This window comes from Leptosomus discolor, chromosome 1 (genome assembly GCF_034619465.1).
Source record: "Leptosomus discolor isolate bLepDis1 chromosome 1, bLepDis1.hap2, whole genome shotgun sequence".
NCBI classification, from domain to species: domain Eukaryota; kingdom Metazoa; phylum Chordata; class Aves; order Leptosomiformes; family Leptosomidae; genus Leptosomus; species Leptosomus discolor.
This window is the reverse complement of record NC_141391.1, coordinates 188765618-188791610: the sequence shown is the minus strand read 5'-3', so window position 1 is coordinate 188791610 and position 25993 is coordinate 188765618. Positions and strand designations below refer to the sequence as shown.

The window sequence follows — 25993 nt, the reverse complement described above, 5'->3', positions numbered from 1 at the left end:
CTTACCAAATAAATCAAACCTGAGCTATGTTGCCTATAGCAAAAAATACCTGCATTTCAATTATTCTGTTATCTCAGGAAAATTCTGGAAAAAATACCTAAAAATTGCATTTAAGATTTCTACTCTAATCACCTTCTCATAAGAATTTAAGCAGATCTTTCTTTTCGGTTTCACCTTGCGTGGAAGGAATGTGGCAAGAAAGGAATTGTCTCAGACATAAATAGAACTATGTAATTGTCCTGATTTTGGCTGGAATAGAGTTGATTTTCTTCCTAGTGGCTGGTACAGTGCTGTGTTTTGGATTTAATGTCAGAATAATATTGATAACACACTGATGTTTTAGTTGGTGTTAAGTAGTGCTTATCCTAAGCCAAGGACCTTTCAGCTTCCCATGTTGTGCCAGTGAGGAGGTGCACAAGAAGCTGGGAGGAAGCATAGACAGGACAGCTGACCTGAACTAGCCAAAGGGATGTTCTGTACCGAAGGAAGTCGTGCTCAGTATACAAACTGGGGGGAGCTGGCCAGGAGGGGCCAGTTGCTGCTAGGGAACTGGCTGGGCATCAGTCAGCAGCGTGGCGAGCAATTGCGTTGTGCATCACCTGCCTTTCTTGGGTTGTTATTTCTCTCTCTTTTGTTTATCTTCTTTTTCATGGCTGCTACTACTACTATTTTTTATTATTGTTGTTGTTGTTATATTTCAATTAATAAACTGTTCTTATCTCAACCCATGAGGTTACTTTTTTTCTGATTCTCCTCCCCACCCCATGGAGGGGAGGGAGAAGTGAGTAAGCGGCTGCATGGTGCTTGGTTGCTGGCTGGGGTTAAACCACAAGAGTGATGTAAACTTGTCAATATGGTTGCAGTTCTTGAGATCTTGTGGAGTTTTCTCTTGCATACAATTTTTCAGGGATTTATTACTATGGACTTAGGTTGAAATTTTGTATAGCAATAGTTCTGATGAACTGACCTTTTCTATCAGAACATCTTCCTGAAATATGCAAACTATTTCCATTTTGTGAAACATATGGGCTGTAAATTAAATTATGCACGATAACAAGAATGACAGGACTCTCTTCTTACCCATGCCTTGATTTGTAGCTTTGATTGTATTACAGTTTGTTCATGTTTCCCTTTGTCTTCCATGCTGCAACAGGGAATGCTGTACACACACTGTAACTGTCCGTTGGTGGAAAAGTGGGGAAAACTATACAGATGAGTGCTCAACATGGAACAGTACTTGGCTAGAAAAGCTACAGTACAATTGTTGAGAAAATAATATGTATAAAAATGGTATTTGGGCAATGGAACTAGGAATGAATGAAACTTGAGGCTCAAGCAGTGTACTAAAAACAGTCTCAGGCTTGGCTGTTACAGGTGTTCAGACACATCAAACCAGAAGGTAAAGTTTGGCAGGGACAGTAATTTTTAAGGTACAGAAATGGAAGCAAACATTTGAACTAGTAATAAGCTAAATGATACATAGCCATTTTGTATTTATAAACTTGAAATCTGTCAGAAGTGACAGAAGAATAATTTATCTCCTAGGTGGGTTGTTTAACATATAATTCTTCAGTGTTCTGAAGATGAAAAATTTTATACCCTTAAAATATATGTATTGCTGTTATTACATTTAATAAAACACATTTTTTCTTGAATGCATTGCAAATACAGTAAAAATATGAAGTTCAAATTATGAAAAGGAAATCATACAGGTTGAGCTATGTTCAAAGTAGTGCTAGATGTATTAATAGTAGATAGATGGTAATTAAATTAAATATGTAGATATAAACTTTTTCTCAGATGGTCTTTAAACAGTTGATTGTTGTAAAACAAATGAGTGTAACAGCAAAAAGGTCATTCTATGTTTATCTTTTCTTCTCCCCCATAAGCATCCACTACTGACTACTTTCAAAAATAATTTAGTGATTTATATGGATTTTTTGTTTGTCTAAATATGTTGATAGACACAAGTGCTGCATAGGCTAGCTTAAGGGTTGAGTCATTGAAATTAATTATATTTGAATAATCTTTAAGGATGTTCTGTTTCTGTAGGTTAGCATACTTGGTTGCTACAATGTACAGGGCTGTCATTGACCTCTGGTGACAACCACTGTGAAAGGATTTTGGTCATATATATTTATCTAAGAGAGATTAATATAATTCAGGCAGGTACCAATGTAAGGTAATGTATGACTGTTTGCAACATACAGAATAGAGATCTTTAGAGGCAGATCCTTCTTGCAGAGCTCATGCAGTTTTGCATTTATCTGTTGCCATTAAAAAGACTCTTTGCTCACAGGGCTGTCAGTATTGTATATTGGTAATTAGTAGATATCTTATATTTATAATCTATATGCACATATTTTCAGTACCAAGAAAGCTGAAAGCAAATCGCCCAGCTGTATATCTAAGTGCTAGTAGGACAAAGTGTGTATGAAATCCGATATAAGCATTATTTGCAGAACAAAATTTATAGTTTGTCTGTTTGATAAATTATATTCTTCTATACAGAACATCTGTTTTAAGCACACATTCATACATCACATGTATTTTTTTTTTCTTAACGTGCATGTTTTCTGTCGAGTCAGATATTTGTATGTGTTTAAAATGTAGTATTTAATGCCGCCGTACATGCTACATCTGTTTCTTCATTGGAAAATGCTCTGGCTCTGAGTATTAAATCTGGATTTCCACTTAACGAAAACTACTGTCTTTTTCATTCTTTTCTTCCCAGTGTGATCATTACTACAGTCTTGTACCTTTCGGATGCCCTTCGTAAAAACTTCTTAAATGAAAACTTTGATTACAAGGTACAGTAAATGTGTCTAACACAAGATAGATGAAGTACCTGCTACCTCATCCTGTGGCTTGATAGTTTGTTATTAAACTTAACTCCAGTATCTAAAGAGCTAGAACATACACTAAATCATCAATTTCAAGTGCTCAGAGATTGTCTTTTCTTAAATACAGGATTGTCTTAAAAATCAGGAGTGCTGTGGGGTTTTTTTAAATTTCTTCTTATTTTTCATTTTGTTACTTCAGCCCCTGTGTTATACTACTTATTCAGGATTTTTGCATAGCAATTTTTTGGATTGCAGAGACTAATTTTATTATTTGTCTGTTATTTTGGAGTTATCACAGAAAGGAAAATTATTCCATTTTTTAATTGATGCAGATTTATCAAAGATACGGGTTTGCGTTTCTGTAGTTTCTCTCAAGACCAATTAAGATGCTGCATAATTAAAATTAGGAAATTATGACACTGCATAGTGAATATAGTTAAAGATGTTAGTGAGTACCTCATATAGTGAGTTATGGCACCTATAATAAACTATGAATTACAGAATGGTGCTTCACAGATTCGCATGAGACGACCTAGGAATGCATCTGAATAGACCCATTCCCATGGAAACCTGAAAGAATATTCTGCCTAACCAAGAGACGTTAGTCCAATTGCTTCATCACAAAAAGTGCAGCATTTCCTTCCTAGAGAAGACAGTGAGCTCCGATTGACTGCCAGAGAGTTGTGCATGCTTCTCTGAAAATCCAGGCTCCTGTTGGAGGGATTCACAGGAATGCAGATTTATCTACTTGACATACCCAGCAGAGAGGAAGACTATCCTTTATGAAGTTCCACAAGTTCAGAGGCTAAAACTGATAGAAGAATTGCCTGTAGACAAGGCATCTATGGTCCTTAAACTTGCTTAGCAATGTTATTGCTATCCAGCAGAACTGCAGTGTCTGGGATAGGGCTCCCCCTACACTTCTTCCTTCTGGCATGGAGCATCTATAATTGGGTTATAATAATTAATATTTATGTATTTTAAATTTATCTTTAAAGCTTCGAAGGAGAAGATTCAAATCTGATTCATAAAGCATGTATATTTGCAATATGTTACCAAAACCTGGCTTTGGTTTTGTCCAGTGAAGCCTGCAGCAAGTGAGACTTGCAAGTAGGATGGGCCAAGAATGACAATTCTGTTATGTGGTAGCTTTTGAGGTGTCAGAATTTTGGGGGTTTTGAACTTAAAGGCATAACTTTTTGTAGTCTTCTATTTAAAAATATTTCCAAATTTAGAAGGTAAGGCTTTCTGATTTGGAGGGATAAAAGAATTATCTGCAACTCTGAAACCTTTACATTTAAGAGATGTAGAATATGTAAAGTAGATGTATTTCTGCTGAACATTTTGAGGTTGGTGAAATGTATATTTGGATGCAAAGAAATTCAGTCAAAAGCAGTTTGAGTAATTTATTAGTTGAGACTGAAAAAAGTGATGTGATTTGAAAATGTGCATCTTGAGTGGTCATAAAAAGGTGGTACTGAGAAAATGAAATAACCAAATGCCATATGCTTATTGTAGATATGGGATTCCTACTTTTTTCTTGCTGTCATTTTTATAAACCAGTTATGTCTGCAACTGGAGATGTTCACACCTTCCAAGAAGAAAAAGGTTTTAGAAAAGTAAGTACTGCCATCAGCTTCTAGAATACTGTAATAGATCAGACACTTCTCAAAATGCAAGAGATGGGAGATTGCAAAAAGGCCTACCGAAAAGCTAACAGTATTTCCACTGGCTAGAATGAGAGTTGGTTCTGGCCCTTTGTATAGGTCTTCAGAGCTGATAGCCTTCGTAGATGTGCCCAAATTGGTTCAGATATTGGTTCAGATACTGTAGCAGTGCCAACACTAATTTCCAGTTTATGCATAAGTTGATTCATGCTGGTGCAGGCATTTCTGCCAGGCACTGCACTGTTGTCTGTATGAATTAGTTGTGTTTCTTTAAGACAGCACAAATCTATTTGTTCTCAGAGACAGAACTACAGCGTAGTACTGCGAAAAATAGCTTTTGCTTCACAGCTGTGTTACTGATGTATACCATTTAGAAAGAACTGGTACTTTTGACAATATTGGAAATAAAGTTAGGTTTAGGAATCTGGTTTTAGCCTGGGTACAATGGAAAGAGCACAATGTCACAGAATGGCATATGGACTTGATTTGCTTAAATGATCTTTCACAGTTTTGCTTTATTTTTTAATACATTGCAGATATGGTGACATGCGAGTAACAATGGGATGTGAAATCTTCAGCATGTGGCAAAATTTAGGTAAGTAGTTAAAGATATCATCAGTAACTCATAAAATGAAAAACAACTATTATTTCTTCACCTATTAAATACACTTGCCAGTGATAGAGGAGTTGTTGGTAATTAAGTTCACATGAAGTTTAAGGAAGAGACATATATCTTAATTCTGAGGCTCTCTTGAGATGGTGGATTTGCATCAAATCTTCCCATAAGTCCTAGTTGCACTAAAATATAAAGGCATAAACAAATCAGTGACTGATGTGTAAATGACACCTTGGACAACACAAGAAAATTACATACTTGGATATAAACTTAGGAACATTTTTATATTTACAAGTGATAACTGTGCAAACTGAAAGTATGAGCCTCAGAGAAATGCAATTAAATGCTGTTTGGAAGGAAAATCAAGACTGAATAGAAGATTTGGACACTATGTTTGTCATCTTTATATTTCAATTATTCAATAGTTCACTTCATTAAAGGGCTCATTAAAGATATGAAACCCATCAGTGGTTACTGAGGTACTGTCATCTCAATTCTATAAGTCTTTTCCCCAGCAAGATGTGTAGTTGTAAAAAACTGATCCTTCTGATCAGCCTGTACTAGAAAGAAAAATGTTTAAAATAAGAAATATTTGCTTATTAATGTCTTGGTAACATTTATTGTGTACCATATTTTACTTATTTACAGTATTTGCTGTCGCTTACTCTAAAGCATCCCTCTAAATTATCTGGATACATGATGGATGTTTCTAAACTGGTATATCAAGGGTCAACTCCTGGGTCCCATCTCCTTCCTGCATGCTAGGCTAAGATCTTAGTGTGCGTCATCTCCCCACTTATGTTGTTTTCTGCTGAACAGAAACCGAGTACGCAGGCAAGGAGGGAATCATGATGCCTTTCAATTGTGGGGTACAATATGGAGTTCATCTGTTAAAGTGTCCAATTAAATACTGGAGTCAAGATATTTCATATAACTGGTGTTATGCTAGTCAGCATTTTACAGTTCTCTTAGCAGTAAGAGTATTCATAAACCTTGATCCTTGTACAGTAACCTTGCTTTCATATGGGTATCCATCCCAGGATGTTTCCAGCAAAGGGAATTCTGGTTTATCTTTGCATAAACACAGGCACCAAACAAAGCAGCAAGCAGTGGTGACTTCCCACACGAATATCCAGAAGTAGGCTGGACATAAATTAATTGCCAGCTTGGAAAGTTAGTGCATCATGATTTATAATCCCCCTATTCTGAAGATATCGGAAGTCTTGTGGAGAACTAAAACTGAATGATCAGTCTTTACTGTATATCATTTCTAGCTTTCCTGACAAGAACTTAGTTTTATGCAAAGTAGAAAATAGGGAGTTAATGGAAGATGTTTTAGCACTGATTTTAAAGCGAATTGTTTTGAGAACAGCTGAGTCACATCTTCCCTTTCCTGCAGCCGAAACATATACCTCTATTTCTGTACTCACAAAACTAAAGATAGGTAAAAATCAAAGTACTTAACCTCTTTGATGAGCACCGAATATCAGATAGTTAACTATTTTCTAAATACAGGAATGTAGAACTTAGAAACCAAACCATTCCTGTGAAAAATCAAGGAGATGCCCAGAGTGTGTTTCATCTCTCTTTGTTCTCCTTCCTCTGCTGGAAGACTAACTTGGGATACAGATAACCCACTGTCACTTCTGAACTCAGTATTGTGTAATAAAATCTGATAAATTGTTTTGGCCTTGTATTCTTTTATTGTCTGCAGCTTTTCACTCTTTGGGCTTAAGAAATAGCCCATGCTTTGATGGACATGAGGTAAAAAAAGTCTATAGACTAAATTGAGTGCTAATTTTCAATTCTTCAGATAGTATTTGGATTGCTTGATAGCTCACACGATGCCCAATTCACATCCAAGTTATTTTTCATTTTAGGGGAACACAAGCTTCACTTTATTCCAGCGTTGATTGGCCCCTTCCTGGAAGTGACCTTGATCCCTCAGCCAGACCTGAGGAATGTAATGATTCCCATTTTCCATGACATGATGGACTGGGAGCAAAGGCGAAGTGGCAACTTCAAACAGGTACTGTGTGTGAAGCTGTTTATAAAACAGGACTGAAATTCAAGCACTTCAGACAGTGCTGGTCCCAACCATTGATGCTTCAGGGTGGAGAACGTATCCACAACATTATAGCTGTTGGAGAGGGAGTACCAGAGTTTTCCCTTTTTACTGTCTGCAGGGGTAGTAAGATTCTCCAATTAATGCTGTCATGTTAGTAATGTAAGATGAGGGCTGAAATCCCTGGCCTGCCAAAGTGAAGAAGAAAACTTGAATTGTTTTCAACAAGGCTGATTTTGTTGTGGTGGTTTTTCATGTCTGCTTTACAGCAGTACAGACTACTGGTTAGATAGGATTCAACTAGCTTCCCTTTGGGTTAATATAAAAAAGATCAGATGGTCCTTCTGAGCAATGTTCTTCTATAAGGATCCAAGTATTCTTGCTGCTCAGACACCTTCTTCACAGGCTAGGAAGGAGCGACCAAGCGTGCCATCTGCTCCTGCAGCTCCCACTCAGTTCTTTCAGACTGCCTCGAACCATTTTTTCAGTGCCCTCCTTCCTGCTGCTTCAAATGAAGGAAAACAGAAGTATTTGAATTACTCCCAGGCAATCATAATGCTTTGGGTGGGAGCTGTATCTGAAACACAAAACAAACTATTAAGAACGGAGGAGTGCGTGTGATGTAAGTAGGTAGCTTTTCACTATCACTATTTAAGCTTATTGTTAAAAGTAACCATAGAAATGTTAAAAAGGAGTGAGAAAGAAAAAATTCACTTGTTCTGCTTCTCTGTGTTTTTGGCTTGGGTTTAAATGTAAATCGTAGTAGATTTATTCTCTAATAAAATATCTTGACAACAGCTTGGTTTCTCTCCTAGATTTGTGGTTGCTAATATATTACTGCTAAAAAGGAGGGTTGAAATATTAACACACAATGTAGCCTCACCTCTATATTTTTTATAATCAATATGCTTTAAAATATGCATTGAAGGATTCATTAGCCACCAGATATATTCTGATAGCTAATACATAAACTCAGCAAATTGGATTTCTAGCCAAATACAGTGGCTGGTAAGGAAGGTTGGGAAAGTAAGTCTGAGCCCCCAAGTGTTCTGAACATTACAGGCATTTATAAAAATTAATTTATAGAGAGTGGGGTGCAGGTCCGAAAATACGATATTAAGTCTAAGAAAATGGCTTGTGCTTACAGCCCTGCAGTGAGAATTCAAGCAATTTATTTGGGCTGTGTGCTTTTTGTCTGACTCCATAAATAGATAGCTGCCTTAGCAGCAGCAAATTCTACTCAGCCTGTAGTTTTAAAGTCACGTTGCTCAATTTAAATTAGCTCCCTCCCTCAAAAAAAAAAAAAAAAAAAAAAAAAACCACCAAAAAAAGAAAACCCCACAAACCTTGGGAATGATAACAGCTTCAAAGAGATGAAGTGACTTATCAGATTTACATGATTGACCAGTAATTCCAAGATATGCATTTAGCAACATCCCTTAGATAAAAACAAACCTTCCCTGAATTTTCTCTAATCTCATTAAAGGGAAAGAGAAGGTGTTTACACCACACTTATATGTTGCAGGTGGAAGCAAAATTGATTGACAAACTGGACAGCCTGATGTCGGAAGGTAAAGGTGACGAAACATACCGAGAGCTCTTCAACAGTATGTGAGTAATATGTTTATCTTACGCTAATTCCTTGACTTCGGTTGGTTGTATCAGATACTAGTGTCATTGTAGAGAAGCAATGCTTAATACAGTTGTGAATCTTGTTTTTTCTTTTTGCCTTTTTTTTTCCACCCTGAAAATCCAAGGAATAAAACATTTTATGGTGTTGTATAGCATCTGTAAAGTCTGGCTGTACTTCTTGCAGATAGAATTGGGAAAGGCTAAATCTGTTATCTCACAGAACATTCTCTTTCTCTAGCTACAAATTTTAAAATCACAAAAGCAAGAAATGCTTCATAATTGCATAGGGTGCAGATAGAGCTCAAATGGAGCATTTTGAAAACAAGGCATGAGAATTCAACAAAAATCTGTTTAATAAATAATTTTCTGTTGCCAGAAACTTGTACTCATCTGTGTAATGTCACTTGTTGATTTCTTGATTGATGTAAACAATTTTATTTATTCTGATAAGTTTATTTCTTATTATTTTCTTTTATAAAGTATTTGTTAAGCTTTTAGTATATTTTCTTAATTGACATGTCACTGAAATCTAATAGGAAAAGCTAATAATAATTCTGAAGTCCCTAAGGTTGCCCATAAGTTATCCCATTGACTGAAATAAATGATTGTCACAGAGTACAGGTACGAAATAACTAACTGAACTCTGTCTCTGTTGTTCCTCAGAGCTCAGTTTCACCTAAGTGGAAGATTTCACTTATTTCTGGTGTGTCTAATAGGAGATGTAGCGTTCCTCTTCAGGATTCCAAGCTGTGTATTTTTCAGTACCATTAAACATATGATTTTTTTTTTTTTCTGTTTATATGGCTTCTTAACCATTCCTTCTTCTTTAAGTATTAGTTTTAGCTCTGTATCTTTGCTTAAATAACAACATTCAGAATGCAGTCTGTGAATAGCAAACATATAATAATCTGTAATTGTATTGAGTTGCAAAAAATAGAGTTCCTAAATATTTATCATTTACAGAAGCAAAAGTAGGTAGAGAGATTGGGCAGAATATTATGGAAATGGATGAAAAATGGCAAACAACAGTACAGTATGCTAAAGCAGAACTTACTTGTAATTATTAATGAATTTTTTCATAATCTGAGCAAAGATAATAAAAGGTAAGATTATTTCAATATTTTAGTTATACAGTATTCTAACTTCAAAATTAAGTCATTACAGGAAAAGCTCTAATTATAAGATGAAGTCTAAATGCATTCTCATGTGCAAAGTACATAAGGGTGTCTGTCACTGAAAATTCTATAAGAAAGCATGTTGGTATGAAAAATAGTTCCTATCACGGTTTTGAGTTACATTTAAACTGGGGGATGTTAAACAAGATACAGTGAAAAATGTTGAGAGCCTTTTATAAATCTAAATGCTGAAGACGTAGTCATAGTAATTTAAATTGCAAAATGTCTCACAGCATCAATATACTTGTTGTTTCTGTTCTGGTATAACAGAAGGTAAAAGTAAACGCTTTGCAAAATTTCAAAGTAACTGCTTAAGTTCACTTCCAGCTTAAGAAAAAATAGTATTTATCATTAGTTTTTTATCTGAGTTTGATTTGACTCTCTACATTAACTCCTCTCAAGAGGACAGCTTGCAGAAGATAGTCATCTAAAATGGAGGCTGACATAGTGTTCTAGGATATGTGAAGGAAAATGATTAAAATCAGATGGACAGTTTAGGGAGCTAAATGCAAGGGACAGGGTCAGTTAGGCTGACTCTTTTTTTTTTTTTTTTAATTTCTTCTGTGGGTAATTTAAACTAAGAAATGTTAGAGTGTCTTTAGACAGTGCAAGCACAGAAACTTATTCAGGCTGAAGTGACAGAGTTGTGGTATGTACTCAAGGACTGTGAAACTAACAGTTCTGCAGCGAGCAGTGGTTTTATAGTCTTTAATGACTACATTATCATCTGATCTCTCTGAAGATTTGGCATGATTGGTTTTGATAGGTACAGTTGGGAGCCAAGCGGGGACAGACACCTACTTTGGATACAGTCTAGTAACTGCAGTGGGTGTGACACTTTCAGGTTTTGTCATGCTTTTTTTTTTATTGTTTATTTTTGTCTGAATTGGAAAATGAATTTAAATCTCTCAACTCCCACATTAACTGCTTTTTTTTTCCCAGAGACAATCACTGCATCTTTCCTTTGAGCATCTTCTGTTTTCAAGGACAAATTATAAGCATCTCTGGGACATATCTAAAATATTGTGTGCTTATAATGGAATTAATTTAATCAAATGAAAAGACATAGTGGAAGTAGGGGGAAGATGACTGCTGTTTGTTTTGAATCAATGTCTTCCTAGGGAGTTTAATGTGACCACTCAGTGATTAGATCCTGATGTCATTTGAAGAGCTGCAAAGCATGGAGTAGTGAACATTTTGCTATCATGAGACACTAGATGTTGTAATTGCTACCCAGTGTAATCATGGTGTGAAAGGTGTCCTGATCTACATTTACACTGTAACACTGCAGTTGAATTTCTGACTTAATTAGCACAGGGAAAAGAATGATTTCACTTTATTAAACAGTGGGTGGTTAGAATAAAGTCCTTGGAAGCCAAGGGACATACTCAAGTAGCTCTTTTGTTCTGAATCTGATGGATGCTGACAGATTATTACTTCTGTAGCTGTATTCCAGTTTGGCCTAACACAAGCCATCCACATTATGGAAGCACAAAACCTGGGCTTGTGAATTCCACTGGGGGCCTGACAACATGGCTTCTCTTTGAAGAATTTGGAGCTGATATTAAAGCTGAGCAGGCATTTAATACCAAACTCTGCCAGTTTGTGGGTGATTTCTCTAGCCATGAAGCTATTATATAAAAAGTGATGACTGCTACCTCTCCCATGCTGCTTCAGTCTTATTTTCTTCCCCCAATCACATGACTGAATTCAGCACTGCACAGTCCATTAGACTCTGTCTGGACTGAGTCTTTCAGAGCCCTTCTGAATATTTTTGTGGGGTTTGGGTGGCTCCTCACTCATCTCTGAACTTTTGCAGCAAAGTTGGACTTTGACCCATCTGACTAGATGAGGGAACCTCTGCCTATAGTGAGATACCTGGAGGACTTCGTACTCCAGAACAGACATCCAAATGTTTTAAGGGACGTCTAGGATTAGATGTCTGTGAGTTAGCGGTCGGACTATCTCTGTTGCTTAGGCATTTAAAATCCACTTACTACATGATTGAGCTAGGCTGAACTTGGTTCTAAGCCTGGCGTTCATCCCTGGAGAGCTCTGATCTTCTGGGTCTCCACTCCACTCTCTCACTCTTGGGAACCCAAGATTAAAACAAAACAAAACCAAAAACCCAGACCACACAATTGTTCAGGCGAGCCCAAATGTTAGGCTATAGTAGCATTGATAGGCAGAAGCATTTTCATTGTTTCTCTGCATTGTTTGTGCCCCTTAGTGCTTTGTAGAACATAGCATCTTGGCTATGCTTTGGCACCTGTAACAGGAAATTAAGTCTATCTAGATACAGCCATGAGGAAGCCAAGAGATATATTTGAGTAGCTCTTTCATTCTGAGTGTTTGTTCTGTGCATTGTGGTGAAAGATGTATGGTGGAGAGGCGGAGGCATGCATCGGAAGGCAAGTCATAAAATTGTTCAGCTGATGACATTCATGTCAGTTTGAATAAATACTTTGAATGTATCTACACAACCCATTTGTAGAAATTGTATATTTATAACAAATATGCCAATACATTTATAAAAAACATGCATAAGTCAAATGCAGATGAAAACCATCTGTTTTAAAAGTAAAGTCAGACTTCTGCTGTTTTTCTACAGGAACTGTAGGTAATTATTCTGATGAATTTAGGTTGAAATGTTCCTGTTTAACACAGGGTTGAAAAGCAATAGAAAGGAAAAATCAGTGCAGTAGTCAGTGCTTAATAATGTGGCAGGGTCTACTGTTATTTCTTGTTAAACACAAAAACTTGTATTAAAAGGAACATGAGGGGTTTAAAAGCAGATTAAGTTAGCCTGTGTGTTTTGTGTGGAAAGCAGAGATGCCAGGTTAGTGCTTCAGCTTTTTCTGGTTAAGGATGGCCTTGCCATCTGCCTCTGCTAGCAATGACAGGTAGCCAGTCTCTGAATGTGAGGGAAAGACATCTGATTGCCTCCTAAAGAGAAGAAGTGAGTCTAAGATCAATGTAAGGGTACAGAATGAAGATCGATGTTTCCTCCTTGCTTCCAGCACAGCGCAGCTTCATTTAGGTCGAGTTAGCTTGGAGAATTGCATCTGCGATATCCCCCTGTATATAAGGATCTGAGCAGAGCTGGAGTGTATAGCTAGTGCAGTTGGCATGTAGGAGTTACTGGGCGCTGTTATATGTTTGGTGAAGTTTGGACGTAGGAGTTTTATGGGACTGAACATGCTCAGTATAGATGAAGGTCAGTGGAGCTGACAGCTTGCCCACTGCAGACAGAAGGTTTGGAGATGCTATTAACAACTCTCTAAAAAGCTCTTAAGTATATGGATATGGCAATTTTCAGACACTTCTAAGTAAACCATACCTGAGTGCATTTTCAGGGAGACTACTAAAATGTCTACATGGACATGTCATCCGTCTGAGGTCCCACACTAAAGTGTAAAAGTAACACAACCCTGTAGATAATTTTTTCCTTGTTCATTCTCAGAGAGGAAATGTGGGAAATTCAGGCCCAAATTATTAATATTTGATAAACTTAAGGAGGGAAATCAGAGGCCTATAACAGAAAGAAATATTAAGTATAATTTTACTGACAGCTCCACTTACAACACCATTTTGAAATCTTTTCACTTCAATGTGTAATCTCCATTAACATTAGTGTAAGAACTCAACACAACAGTTTTTAATGATCTTATGACAATCTAAGCTAATGGACTTTTATATGCGCATGATAGTGTGTTCTCAGAAGGAAATATTATTAAGTGAAGAGGGGTAATCATCGCCTTAAAATCCCTTCCCCATTCTTAAATTTCATGTGTACTGAAATATTAAAGAGGAGAGGAGGAAAAATCTTTTAAGAAAGTTGAGGTCCCATTGAGAAGGTATATTGAGTTGATAAATATTCTTTTCTGGTTCCATCTTTAAATTCACTGTTTTCTGACATATCAGCATGAAATTAATATATGAATTTTATGTAAGAGTTCTGTTAAGTCTTTGAGATAGTAGTATATTATGAAAATTAGGTATTTGATATATTTTAACCTGATGCAGCTAATATGAAAATCATTTGTTTTGTCAATGCTTCCTGGACTAGAATTCCACTTTTTGGTCCTTATCCTAGGTAAGACATTGTTTGCAAATTGTGCTTCTTGGGAGGGTGTTTGTAAAAGTAAAGCTAACTATCGAAGATGTTGCTAAGGTATTAAGGTACTGGTAAAAGCACAGTGGTTGTCATAGTGACAGTTAAAAATAAACGGTGAAATTGTTCTGGCTTTTTTTTTTTTCAGTCTACTGAAGAAAATTGAGCGGGAAACATGGAGGGAGAGTGGTGTTTCATTAATCGCCACTGTGACTCGCCTCATGGAGAGGTTACTGGACTACAGGTGAGTGATTATCACAATTTCTAAGTAGGGTTGTCATCTTTGAAGTATTGGGAGGCAAATACGGTGATCTTGCATCAAACGGTGACTGCACATGGACGCATCAACTGTACGTGTTGAGGATCTCTGACAGCAGCTGCTCAGTCAACAGGAAAATGAGACAAGCAGGCTGAAAACCAAGTAGCTTCCTCATGGTATGGAAATCCCGTGGCATGCACAAGTTTCCCATCAAGGAATATAGCAACTTTTGGCAGTAGGTTAGTGACTCAAGTCTGTCTGAAGACACGGAGCTCAATACTAATCACCTGACAGTTGTTTTACAGAATATGTCGCTATGTCAATCATGCTTAGTTGTAGTGTCAGCCAGCATAGTAAGTATGTATACAAAGGTATGATCTCTGGGTGAGGCGCTCATATCTGACTGTACTACATGAACAAAGGAGAGAGAAATGAGCAATGTATACTCCCTTTCAGGAGTGGGAAACTAAAAGGCATTTTCTGTCAGTTGTGAAGCCCATGTAGAAACTTCAGATTTCAGCTTAGTCCTCCTTTGTGCCATCAATTGTAGCACTTTCTGGAGCTTAAGTGTTAGGTTTTTTCTTTCTCTGATTCCGTAAGGACACATGGTGAGACCTGGTACTCCACTTGCTGTCACCACTGACAATTTCAAAGGAAAGCTATTTCATCAACAAAGAGACTGAACTTTTGATTTCTAGAAGCCTCTCAGAGCTATTCCTCTTCAGGGATTGGTTGGATTACAATCTCCAGTGCTCTTAATCTTTCGAAACAATTGTATATACTGGTAGTTATGAGGGTATTTGAGCCAATTGTTTAGCTCACGTATGCAAGAATGTTTTAAAGTTACATAAAATTTCTTTTGGTGACTGCATGGTGATGTCTGCCTGTTATTTTTTTACTCCAGCATGGTTATACTGACTATTTTTCCCTGTGTGATAATCGAACTCTGCATGGTTCCGTTTTAACTTTTGACTTGGGGGTCAGATCTGTTGCTTTCCCAAACAATAAATGATGCTAATTATAAAAGTGCTACTGAGGAAAATTTGGTAGATCTTGAAGCATTTTACAGAGATCAGTGTCACTCTGTTTTTTCAAAGGAGGAACTAATGCTGTAATTCCATGACCACTTTAGATGTACAGTGTCTCTGGAGAAAGCAAGCTCATCCCTCCTCATCCCTTCATTCAGAACACCCTCTTCCTTGTGCCAGCCCAAGTGTTTGTGCTGCACTGTGGTGATTTGACTGACGTTGGCTAACACTAACCTAGCAAAAGATGCTGTATCTCTTCCTGAGGTTTGTGCAGGCAGCTGTGCAGGACTGGGAAGGAGTGCCTGAGAGTAAGAGGGGAGTAGGACTGCCTCTTCCGGCAGCCATGCTGGCTTCTGTGGGCATGATTTGAGCACAAGGTGTGAAGAAACCAAATGATTTCCAGCAGACACCTAGCAAATCAGTGACAGAGCCAGAAAAAAACATTTTACTTTCTTGACAATTGAGGTATTCCATGTCCTGGAAAAGAAGGCATGAAATCCCTTACGCACTTGGGTCAGCTGTTTACCCAAATGCCTTTGGGTTGCATCGTTACAGTCAGCTTGCTGAGCCAAATCTGTTTTCTGAGGTGTGCTTCACTATAGGAGGTTAAATGTCATTCCTTTTGACTTTCATTACTTTCTGTTTTAGGGACTGCATGAAAATGGGAGAAGTGGATGGCAAAAAGATTGGCTGCACTGTTAGCCTTTTGGTTTGTATAATACTTCTTTTTCCCCTATTTTATTTCAATCAAGCATTTTTCTAGTATATAGCCACACATTTGAATAGGAGGTACCTTGCTTCTTGGTGCAGTTTGAGTGGAAGTTGACAGAATAATACTGCACTTAGGATGACTGATTTTTTTTCAGGGTGAAATTCATGCTGTGGAGACTTAGTCTTCCTTGTCATTTTATAGTTGGGCTCTGAGAGGTCTCTAATAGTGCTTTATTCAGTTTTCAGTCTCTTCCTACTGGATGAACTTCACCAAAGTATTTTCCAAGTTTAATTGGTCTATTCATTCTAATTCTTAGAAACAAACAAGCCTTTCCTCCTTCTCCAAATCCAACAAATCTTACATGATTTCTTCTGTTTCCTTTCTTCCGCAATAACTTGGTACAAGTCGGTTCTTACGACATATAACATGGGATATCTTCTGAAGACTGCAGGCTATCTATTCTCTTCCCAATACGAAAGCCAGAATGCTGCTCAAGACTTCCTCTTGTCATGTTATCGTGATTACAACAAACCAACGTGCAAATTCATAGTATGAAAAGGATTTCATTTTTGTTTACAAGACTCATTTTGGTTCTAGGCCAGTTTCCACTGACAAATTTGTTGACTTCCATTAACCTTGGGAAGTTTCCATTTTCATGGTGAATGTTTTGGAAAGCTGTATTTTTAGCCAGAGGAAAAATACAGAACAAGCTGACTTGTAATTCTGCATTTTTGACGTCAGTGAAACAATTTGGTGTCACTTCTAAGTAGCAGTTACACATAAGAGAATAAAGGATTTCTTCAGTAGGAAAATAGTGCTCTCTAAATAGGGATGATGTTTACTATGTAACCGTAGAACAGCTGGCTTTCTGTCAGAATATATGGCATGATCTGAATTCTGTAAAGCACCTGGATTATTTTCGTCCTATCACTAAGGAGTTTTTAAACTATTAGTAGCAAATCATCCAAGATTTGCACGAAAAGAAAATTCAAATATTTAAAAACCTCAAAACACTGTAATACTTTTTAATGGGATTTTCAATTACTTGTACAGCTTAAGGCAGATTTTATATCCTAATAATTTTCAGACAAGTTTTAATATTGTTTGCACACCAGAGAAATAACAAGTGTTCAATTTTGAAAAGGAAATTTCAATGACAGAAGTAGCACACAAATTTTAAGACATTTGCTTGCCCATATGATGGATGAACTGGTTGTCATCTCAAAAGATGTTTCATGCAACGAGTAATCAGAGGAATGTATAATGTTAAAATTATTTGAAGTTCAGAGGAGGAAGCAATATTTTATTTTTCACCACTACTTTGAAGGTAGTCTGACTTCCAAAGATAAGAGGACTGGCTGGCATGAAAAGAGAATTTTTACATTGTTTTGCCATAGAGATATATGCTATTCTTTCAGAAGACAGAATTGTTCGAGTTAACCAAGTTGTCAAATTAACTGGAATTATGCCACATTGTGAAATATGCAGAAGGGGTATGCACCAGCAGCAATAGCTTAGATGAAAGGAGAAGGTAGGAACTTTATTCCTACTCTCCCCACCCTCTGGATCATCTGGAGTAGGTTTCACATGAGTAATGCTTGTTTGGAAAAGCTGGTTTAAGAGATGTCTAATAGAGTTAGTTCCTTAAGCATAAGAATCACCTAGCTAGTTTGAAAGTTGAGTTTCCAATGAAAGAACTCTCATCACAGAGCTGTACAGAAGCATTGAAAGTATATTGAATAACTTTCCTTAACTCACTGAGGAGTTTTTCTAAGGCATCTCTGGTCATCATTGGGGTTTCACATTTAATTGATATTTCAGGTTGTATTAATTTAAAATTATATATTCTTTTTAGAAAGAGGACATTTTCCTGTGATGCTCTATGCTGGCATATGCCATTTAAGTAGAACTTGTCCACACTGCCTGTTTGAATGTTGTTTTCAAGATGCTTTTTCTTAGGAAAAAAAGTCTTTATTAATGAGGGGACTCTACTTTTTACTTCATGTCAGCTTTTGAAGATTACATCTGTTAAATTTTATATGTTGAAATAGTTTGTTGAAATATCACACAACACCTTCATTAGCATGATGTATTTCCTGAGATGTGACTGGGTTGTCCTGCTGTGGTCTGCCTAACAGACCAACTGGACATTGTCAGAGCTGAGCTTCAGAGAAGAACCAGTTGATTTGTATAGTTTAGGCGTTTGAGAAGTACTGGAGCCTTTAGTGCTTAGGGGTAAGAGGCAAGAAGTCTAGTACTGCAGTTCAGTGACATATTTTGTCTTAGTCTTTATGCTGTATTGCTCGCAATTCTGTATTGTAGATTTTTCCTTTTTTCAGACAGGTAAATATGAACACACAAACAGATACTATTTCATTTTCTTTTCTAAAGAGAAGCATCTGTTCTTAATCTACACCTTGTGGGAGGAAAAGAGAAGTCTTTGGAAGTTTTTATTTTGATATTTTCATAATCTTCCTCCCACCTTTCTCTTTGATAACAACTCAGTTTAGGAAACAGTGGCACAGAATAAGAATACTGTACAATAGGGGAAATATTTTGGCCACTTGCTTAGAGTCCAAAATAGAAAGTGATTTGAATAACAGAACAGAAATTGTTAATTGCTAATGAGGACCAGTGCTAGATTCATCTATCCCGTAAATTTTTATTAACCAAAGCAGATTATCGTGAATGTTAAGTATGGGTAGCAGGGCTACTCGAGCTGCATGTCCATATTGAGTACTGCAATACTTGTGAACCGTGCTATAGGGTTGTGCTCCTCTCCGTATAACTTTTTCATACTTTGTTTTAGGGCTTGCAAATAAATAGTGGAAGTTTTGAACTAAGAGTTTTGATGTTGCATTCCATATTTTATCCATGTAACAACAAATAGCAGTTAAATATCCAGAAATCTTTAGCCACTTCTAGGTATTTTGTCCTGGATATCACTTTAGAGTGCAACTTTGTATATTTCAATCACGCAATGCAATAATTTATGCATCAGTTGCCAGTCCCCAACATCAGTTAGGGCTGAAGAAATCCCGTTTTTCACTTAGGATTATGTTGTTTACAATACTGAATAGTTCTTCGTAAAGGGACAAAGTCCTCCTTGCATTTTGCTGTGACGGAAGAGTAGATATACCAGGCAGTAGATATTTTGTTAAAATATGAATACAAAAGTCAGAGTGCTATCAGTATTTTAAAATGAACATACAGCTTCCAACAAGATGTTAAATGGCCTAAGTGAGGATACATGGGTGCACTTTTTGGGTGGATTATATTTATAAAGAACAACGAGATTTCACTTCTGTCAGGTTGTTTCTATTATATTCTATGAGAATTTAAAAAAAAAAAAAAATTCTTGAGCATGTTGACTTACCTACTGAAAAATTTACTAGTCTATTTACCATTTCTTACTGTATTACTGCAGTTCTGTCTAATAACTTCGTACATGTGAAACTTCCAAATATATGCATGTATTTCTAGAGCATTATGTTTGAAGTCTGTTGTTCATGTTTCAAAGTCTTTTGTTTGTAGCCACTGTCATATATTTATTAACTACTACATTTCATTACAAAATACAATTTTGTTGCAGAATTTTTACAAGACTGAACTGAACAAGGAAGAGATGTATATTCGCTATATTCATAAGCTGTATGACCTACACCTGAAAGCACAAAACTTCACAGGTAATGAGTACAAACTAGAAAAAGATATTTAGGACTGGTCCATGATTTGCAGTGTTTTGCAAACCTGTCAGCTGTATCCTGAGTGCAAAACATACCGACCCAGGCAACAGCTGAGTTTCTTTGCCCAATTAATGTGTCTCTCAAAATAGGGGGTATTTTCCAGCCCCACAACTCCACTACTTGCTGTGCCATGTTGAGTGTAGATGACTACTATCAATATGCAGTAGCAATAAATGTGTGATATGGTCATTCTTCACCCAAGAGGAGTAAAATACAGAGGAAGTTTTTATGAGTCCGTTTGGTGGTACCTGAGCCTATATACTTTGTAATGCTGCTCGTTAGCTGTTTGGTGTGATGTTTCTACACAGCTATTTCAGAATCTAACTTTTAGGTTTAAAAAAAAAAAAAAGAAAAGAAAGGAAGACCCATATGACTTACTAACAATGAGACAGACCATTATAGCACTTTGCTGATGTCTTTCTGAGTCTTCATATACCATATTTGCAGTACTATTGTCCAGGATTTCTCAATGTGAATTTAGTGCCATGACTGACCATTATCATTTAAATGAAGAAATAAGAAGATAATGTGCATGGTTGTTGTTTATATAACATAAAGTGCACTTCAGGGTAACTACATGCCATCAATAATTGCTGGAGAAGGTGGTAAAATCAGTATCTCTTTAAATTAAACAATCTTGGTTGCCAAAATATTTAACTGACCTTATAATACCCCATCCTTTCCCCAGTGTTTGCAATTGCAACTGCAAGTATTCAGAATCTCTCCAGAATTTTTTCCTTCTTAAAAGGAAATTAGTTGGCCGGGGGTCACTAGTAAACAGGCTACAGGTACCTACTGCCACAGCAATTTTCCTTACGCTTTTCTGCTATCCAGAGGAAAGATCCTTCGCTTGGAATTTCCACAGTCCCTTTGCAGTTCATGGGCTTACAGTGTAGACTAGATAGCAGGATATGTTAAGGAGAAAGTTTAATTTCCTCGTGTGATCTGGCAGTAGTGAGTCTTGATTATCAAGCAGTATCTTTGCCACAGCTGGCTTTTGTGCCGAACTATTCATTTCCTGATTTTATGTAACAGATCTTAGTAACTCTTTAAGCCATGTTGAGTTCCCTTTACACATTGGTGGCTGATATGTGTCCAGTTTACTTTCAGCAGTGATATGAACCTAATTTTTTTAATTCTTTTGCCATCTGTTCTTATTTTAAACAGTATTTTGCTCAAAATTTATTTCCAGGACTTTGATGTATTTCCTATGTATTTATTAACATGTGTGATTTTTGCATTTTTTGCCATGGTAGATTTTTTTTTTCTTTTTTTCCATGAAAGCCTTAAGGAAGAATTGTCTCACACCCATGGCATTAATATAGAGGCAGTCTTTCCACTAGAAAACAGATTTATGTAGTCCATTACCTTGTCTTATCAATCAGTGACAACACACAGACTTTTTTGTAAATCAGCGGATCTAAAGTAATGGGAGTGATGGGAGGAGGAAAATGTTTGTGACTTCAGTGGCATTCCTACGTGTGGAACCATTAGTTCGCTAACTGCATAGTTTCATTCTAGGGATGAAGCCAGCTTGCCCTTAAAATAATTTTCCTCTCCTTTCATAGCATGATTTACAGGACTGTCTCTAATAATCCTTTGTAAAAAAAAAAAAAAAAAAAGTCCTTTTTAATATAAAATGTAGCTTCGAATCTTTCTTTACCGACCACGGAGTTACAGCTATAAATATGACTTTCCTGAAGATGAAGCACATAAATGCACTAATTCCTCTTGTGTCCCCTCAGTCACCAGAGAAGTGTAATGAGATTATCTTTGTATCTACCCATCTTAGAAATGTTCAGGTTTTTGAATTTTTCCTGTATAAATTGAATTTCCCACATCGTGAGTCAACCCTGTTTATCTCTCCTTACTGTTTTGGTGCGCAGCCAATACTTACAGACCTCTCCCAAGATGTTGTTTGTTATACTAGCCACTGCCAGATGTAAAGTGCTGGTTAGAAGAACCCTTCAGGCCTTTCATCCAGTATGGCCATTCTTATTTTTGAAACCTTTTATACACATTTTTGGTAACTTAAAAAAAATACTGGTATGGCAGAGAAAAATCTCTTAAAACAAAGGACTTGAATGCCAAGTTAGAAAGGAAGAATCACAGTGAGCTATCCTGGCATGTATTTATGCTCTGTTATCTTTGCCTCATTACGGTTATGCTTACCGTATCCTGGGCAACATCAAGTGAAGCGTGGCCAGCAGGTCGAGGGAGGTGATTCTGCCCCTCCACTCTGCTCTGGTGAGACCCCACCTGCAGTACATCCAGCTCTGGGTCACCCAGCACAGGAGAGACATGGGCCTGTTGGAGCAGGTCCAGAGGAGGGCCATGAAGATGATCAGGGGGCTGGAGCACCTTTCCTATGAGAACAGGCTGAGAGAGCTGGGGTTCTTCAGCCTGGAGAAGAGCAGGCTCCTGGGAGACCTTACAGCAGCCTTCCAATACTGCAAGGGGGCCTACAGGAAAGGTGGGGAGAGACTTTTCATCAGAGAGTGTGGTGTTAAGATGAGGAGTAATGGTTTCAACCTGAAAGAGGGCAGATCTAGATCAGGAAGAAATTCTTTACTGTGAGGGTGGTGAGGCACTGGAACAGGTTGTCCAGAGAAGCCGTGGCTGCCCCCTCCTTGGCAGTGTTCAAGGCCAGGTTGGATGGGGCTTGGAGCAACCTGGTCTTGTAGAAGGTGTCCCTGCCCATGGGATGATGCTATGATTTTGAATGCTTTGTTGTTATCAACTTCATGGATTTTATTAAATTAGTGTATAAATGTGCTGTATATTTTAAGTACCAAACTGTAGCTTGAAACTATGACAAAGGATGTTACCAGTCAAGCAGCCTGAAAGCTGTATGGTGCCAGAATTAAGATTGTCTGTGCAACTTCAGCTGTCCCCATTGCACATATGTATTGCAGTGCAGCATCATTTTGCACCATGCTTAGCATTTTACAACACTGGGATTCAAAGCACACTCTCCCACAAACATCTGCTGCAGTGATGGTTTTTCATCCCCGGGTTCTTAAACTGAATGCATAAGAGGAACACTACTGTTAGAAAAAACTTTGTAAGTCTGGTTTAAGTCACCTGTCTTATGGGAACTCATATGGCAAATGCAGAAGTAGGATATGGTTGTCTGGGGCAAACTTACCATAGCATAAAAAGTACTTTAGCACTTTGGAGTTACTTTTTGCCTTATGTACAACCTTTAAAACCTGCAGTGAAATAAGTCCAGCAGGCAACGTCTTTCTCCAGTGCAGTATGTCTCCAGAACGTGGCCCATCTTTCTACTGACTCACTCATGCAAAGTGGTCCTGTCAGTGGAAACATAGACTGTGAACACTAACTTGGAAAACAACAATAATGCATACGCACAGTTAGCCAAATTTAATTGTCATAATCAGTAGTAATTCTAGTGTTTTGTAATTGGCTGAAGTCTGACTTTGCAATAGAGAGATTAATTTAATATTAGTTTTAGTGTACCATTTCTGAAGAATTCTTTAAATCAGAGTAAAAACAATAATAATAATAATAGTGTTTATATTCCCAGATAATTTCTGATCTAAAGGTTACTATGCAGTTCTCTGACCAGAGTTCAACAATATGTTTAATTCCAAACTTAAAAATATTTTTTTAGAAGTGTGTGTGTACTTCTAAATTATATGTTATGGTAGAGTGTTAAGGCTCAGGTATGAGCAGTTTATTTCTCTTACAGAAAGAACGGAGTCTATTAAGCACACATCTGCCTCTCCATTTACCTCCCAGCCCTGATCTCTTTTGAACTGTGTCCACACTCCTATCTATGTTCTTTCCTCTTTCTTTGCTGATGTTCCTCATCCTCTGGTCCTTGTTCCCTTGTTTAGACAGCAGAGCCATTGAGAGCTTCTCCTAAGCAGTAGGGAAGACTAGGGTTAAGCAGGAAATTGCTTCTTAATTTCTCCATCCCCTTTGTATTGTCAGACTCCAGGATAATGGTCCCAGTGACTCCAATTTAAATAGTATTTGAAAATTGTAAGCTGAATTTATTACAGCTGTAGATAGTAATTCTGTCCAAAACCAGTACTACCATCTGTCTTATACTTGAAATAAATGTTACCCATTCAAAAGATGCATCTCATCAGGAGAATTCACATTTCTGTTTACTTTGTTTGGCTGTTTTATTTGTTCATAAGTACCATGCTATAATTTGTCTTGCAGAGGCTGCCTACACACTTCTGCTGTACGATGAGCTGTTGGAGTGGTCCGATCGGCCACTGAGAGAATTTCTCAACTATCCCATGCAAACAGAATGGCAACGTAAAGAGTGTCTCCATCTGACCATCATTCAAAACTTTGATAGGGGAAAGGTAAAATAGTCCTATTTTACTGAGTGGATCTGGGAAGGATGGTTTATTATTTTAGGACATTACTTCCAGGGATGCAGTCTTTTCTCTCATATAGAGGGGAAATGCTTGTCATTGCCTGATTAAGCCATTACTTAAGTGACACAGTAGGTTTCTTCTAATCCTGCGTTTGTGTCCTAGAAATCCCACACTTACATGTGAGACTAATTTGCACTTGTGTAGCGATTCACTTCGTAACTGTCAAAGTACTTTATAGGCTTAATTTCTCCCCATTTTAAAGGAGGTGAAAATGAGCCGTCTAAAGTGACCAAGTAAGGAAAAAAAATTCAGGAGCCTGGATTATAAGGGCTATGTTTACCCCTTCTAAATAATGTCATATCCTTTAGAATAGCAATTGCAGAATCTCTAAAAGGGAATGGGTTTGGGGGATTGCAGTTCATTGTCATCACTGAGAATGCTTATTCTGACTTAAGCAAGAGTAATTATCTTATCCTGTAGTCTAAAATTTTGTATGCCCTTTGTGTGATGATTTGTCTTGCTGATAAGCAAGCAATTCATTGCAACTTTGTGTAGCTAGTGTAATATGCATCTATGTCTGACATTGATCATCAGTTTTTTTCAAAAAAACCTGTAATCATTTTATACAATTTAACTTACATGGTGCAATAAAATATTTTTCAATCTACAAAAATTAAGGAAGATTTGTTAAGAATACAGTTTTAAAATTTAAAAATCATTCTGTGTTAACTCAATCTCATATGTAGTATCAAAAGATGTCTGTCACTCTTGCAATGACAGGCATCTTGTGCAGTCATAGTCCTGTAAGAATCATTTCTTAAATAAGTTTCTACATATATTTTTGATCTTTCAAAGAATTCATCAGTATTACTGGGCAGCTATGAGTATGTCTGGTGGACAATATGTTTAAGTATTTTCAGTTACTGGAAGTATGACTCAGTATGGAAAGAACAGACCACTAATAAATCACAAATTGTCAAACAGTTGCTTTGAAATTACTGAACATCTTTTACTTGCTTACAGTGTTGGGAAAATGGCATTATCTTATGCAGGAAAATTGCAGAACAGTATGAAAGCTACTATGACTACAGAAACCTCAGCAAGATGAGGGTAATGTACCTGAGTACTTTTCATCAATCAAAGATCCAAGAGCTTTTTAGTTTGGGTTATAAAATATTACTTGGAAAATTAAATTTGCCACAAAATGATCCTTAAGTTTGGTTTGCAAACTTTATTTTTTTAGCTTGTGGGGTTTTTTCTAATAAAGATTACAAAAAAAAGGAGTGTGAGCTTTTTGAAGAAAAATAGGAAAAGAAATGATCTTGCAATGTGTGTACCTGCACAGCACCCTGTTTGTGTGTTATGCGTACACATACTTATATAGTAAAATTCTATTACAAATTCAGTTTCATTGGTTTCCTATGGTTTATCCAGGGAATGTGCTCTATACGGTCCTTCACTAGGAGCAGCAATGTGTGCTTGCAGTTGTAATTGCAAGCAAACAGCTTGCAACAAACAAATTTTGCAATTTTTTTTTTTTTAATTTACTGGTTAAAAATATGGTCTGTTTAATAACCATATAGACAAAATGAATCTTTGCTGGCACAGCCTTCCTGCTTTCTCTCTCATTTTTCTTAGAACTCTAAACATTGTTTCTTTCTTCATTCTTTCTGTTACTGTATTTTAAAGATTATTCCATCTTCCCTTGTCTTATCTGCTTCTGATGGATTTAATTTTACATTACAGGTTCCTTTTTAAATTTTCTGAATGTGTAGGAT

The 25993-nt window shown here is 36.9% G+C and overlaps 1 protein-coding gene across 1 annotated transcript in view; it reads left to right on the top strand.

Moving 5' to 3' along the window:
* Window positions 1-25993, top strand: part of DOCK4 (dedicator of cytokinesis 4) — a 166981-nt gene that overhangs the window by 115892 nt on the left and 25096 nt on the right. Inside the window, exons 28-38 of the mRNA XM_086462120.1 lie at window positions 2735-2810; window positions 4362-4462; window positions 5047-5105; window positions 7007-7155; window positions 8717-8802; window positions 14068-14094; window positions 14261-14356; window positions 16048-16108; window positions 19704-19797; window positions 24052-24200; window positions 25239-25325. Coding sequence (XP_086318246.1) covers window positions 2735-2810; window positions 4362-4462; window positions 5047-5105; window positions 7007-7155; window positions 8717-8802; window positions 14068-14094; window positions 14261-14356; window positions 16048-16108; window positions 19704-19797; window positions 24052-24200; window positions 25239-25325 — 985 coding nt within the window. The remainder of the gene's footprint in view (window positions 1-2734; window positions 2811-4361; window positions 4463-5046; window positions 5106-7006; window positions 7156-8716; window positions 8803-14067; window positions 14095-14260; window positions 14357-16047; window positions 16109-19703; window positions 19798-24051; window positions 24201-25238; window positions 25326-25993) is intronic.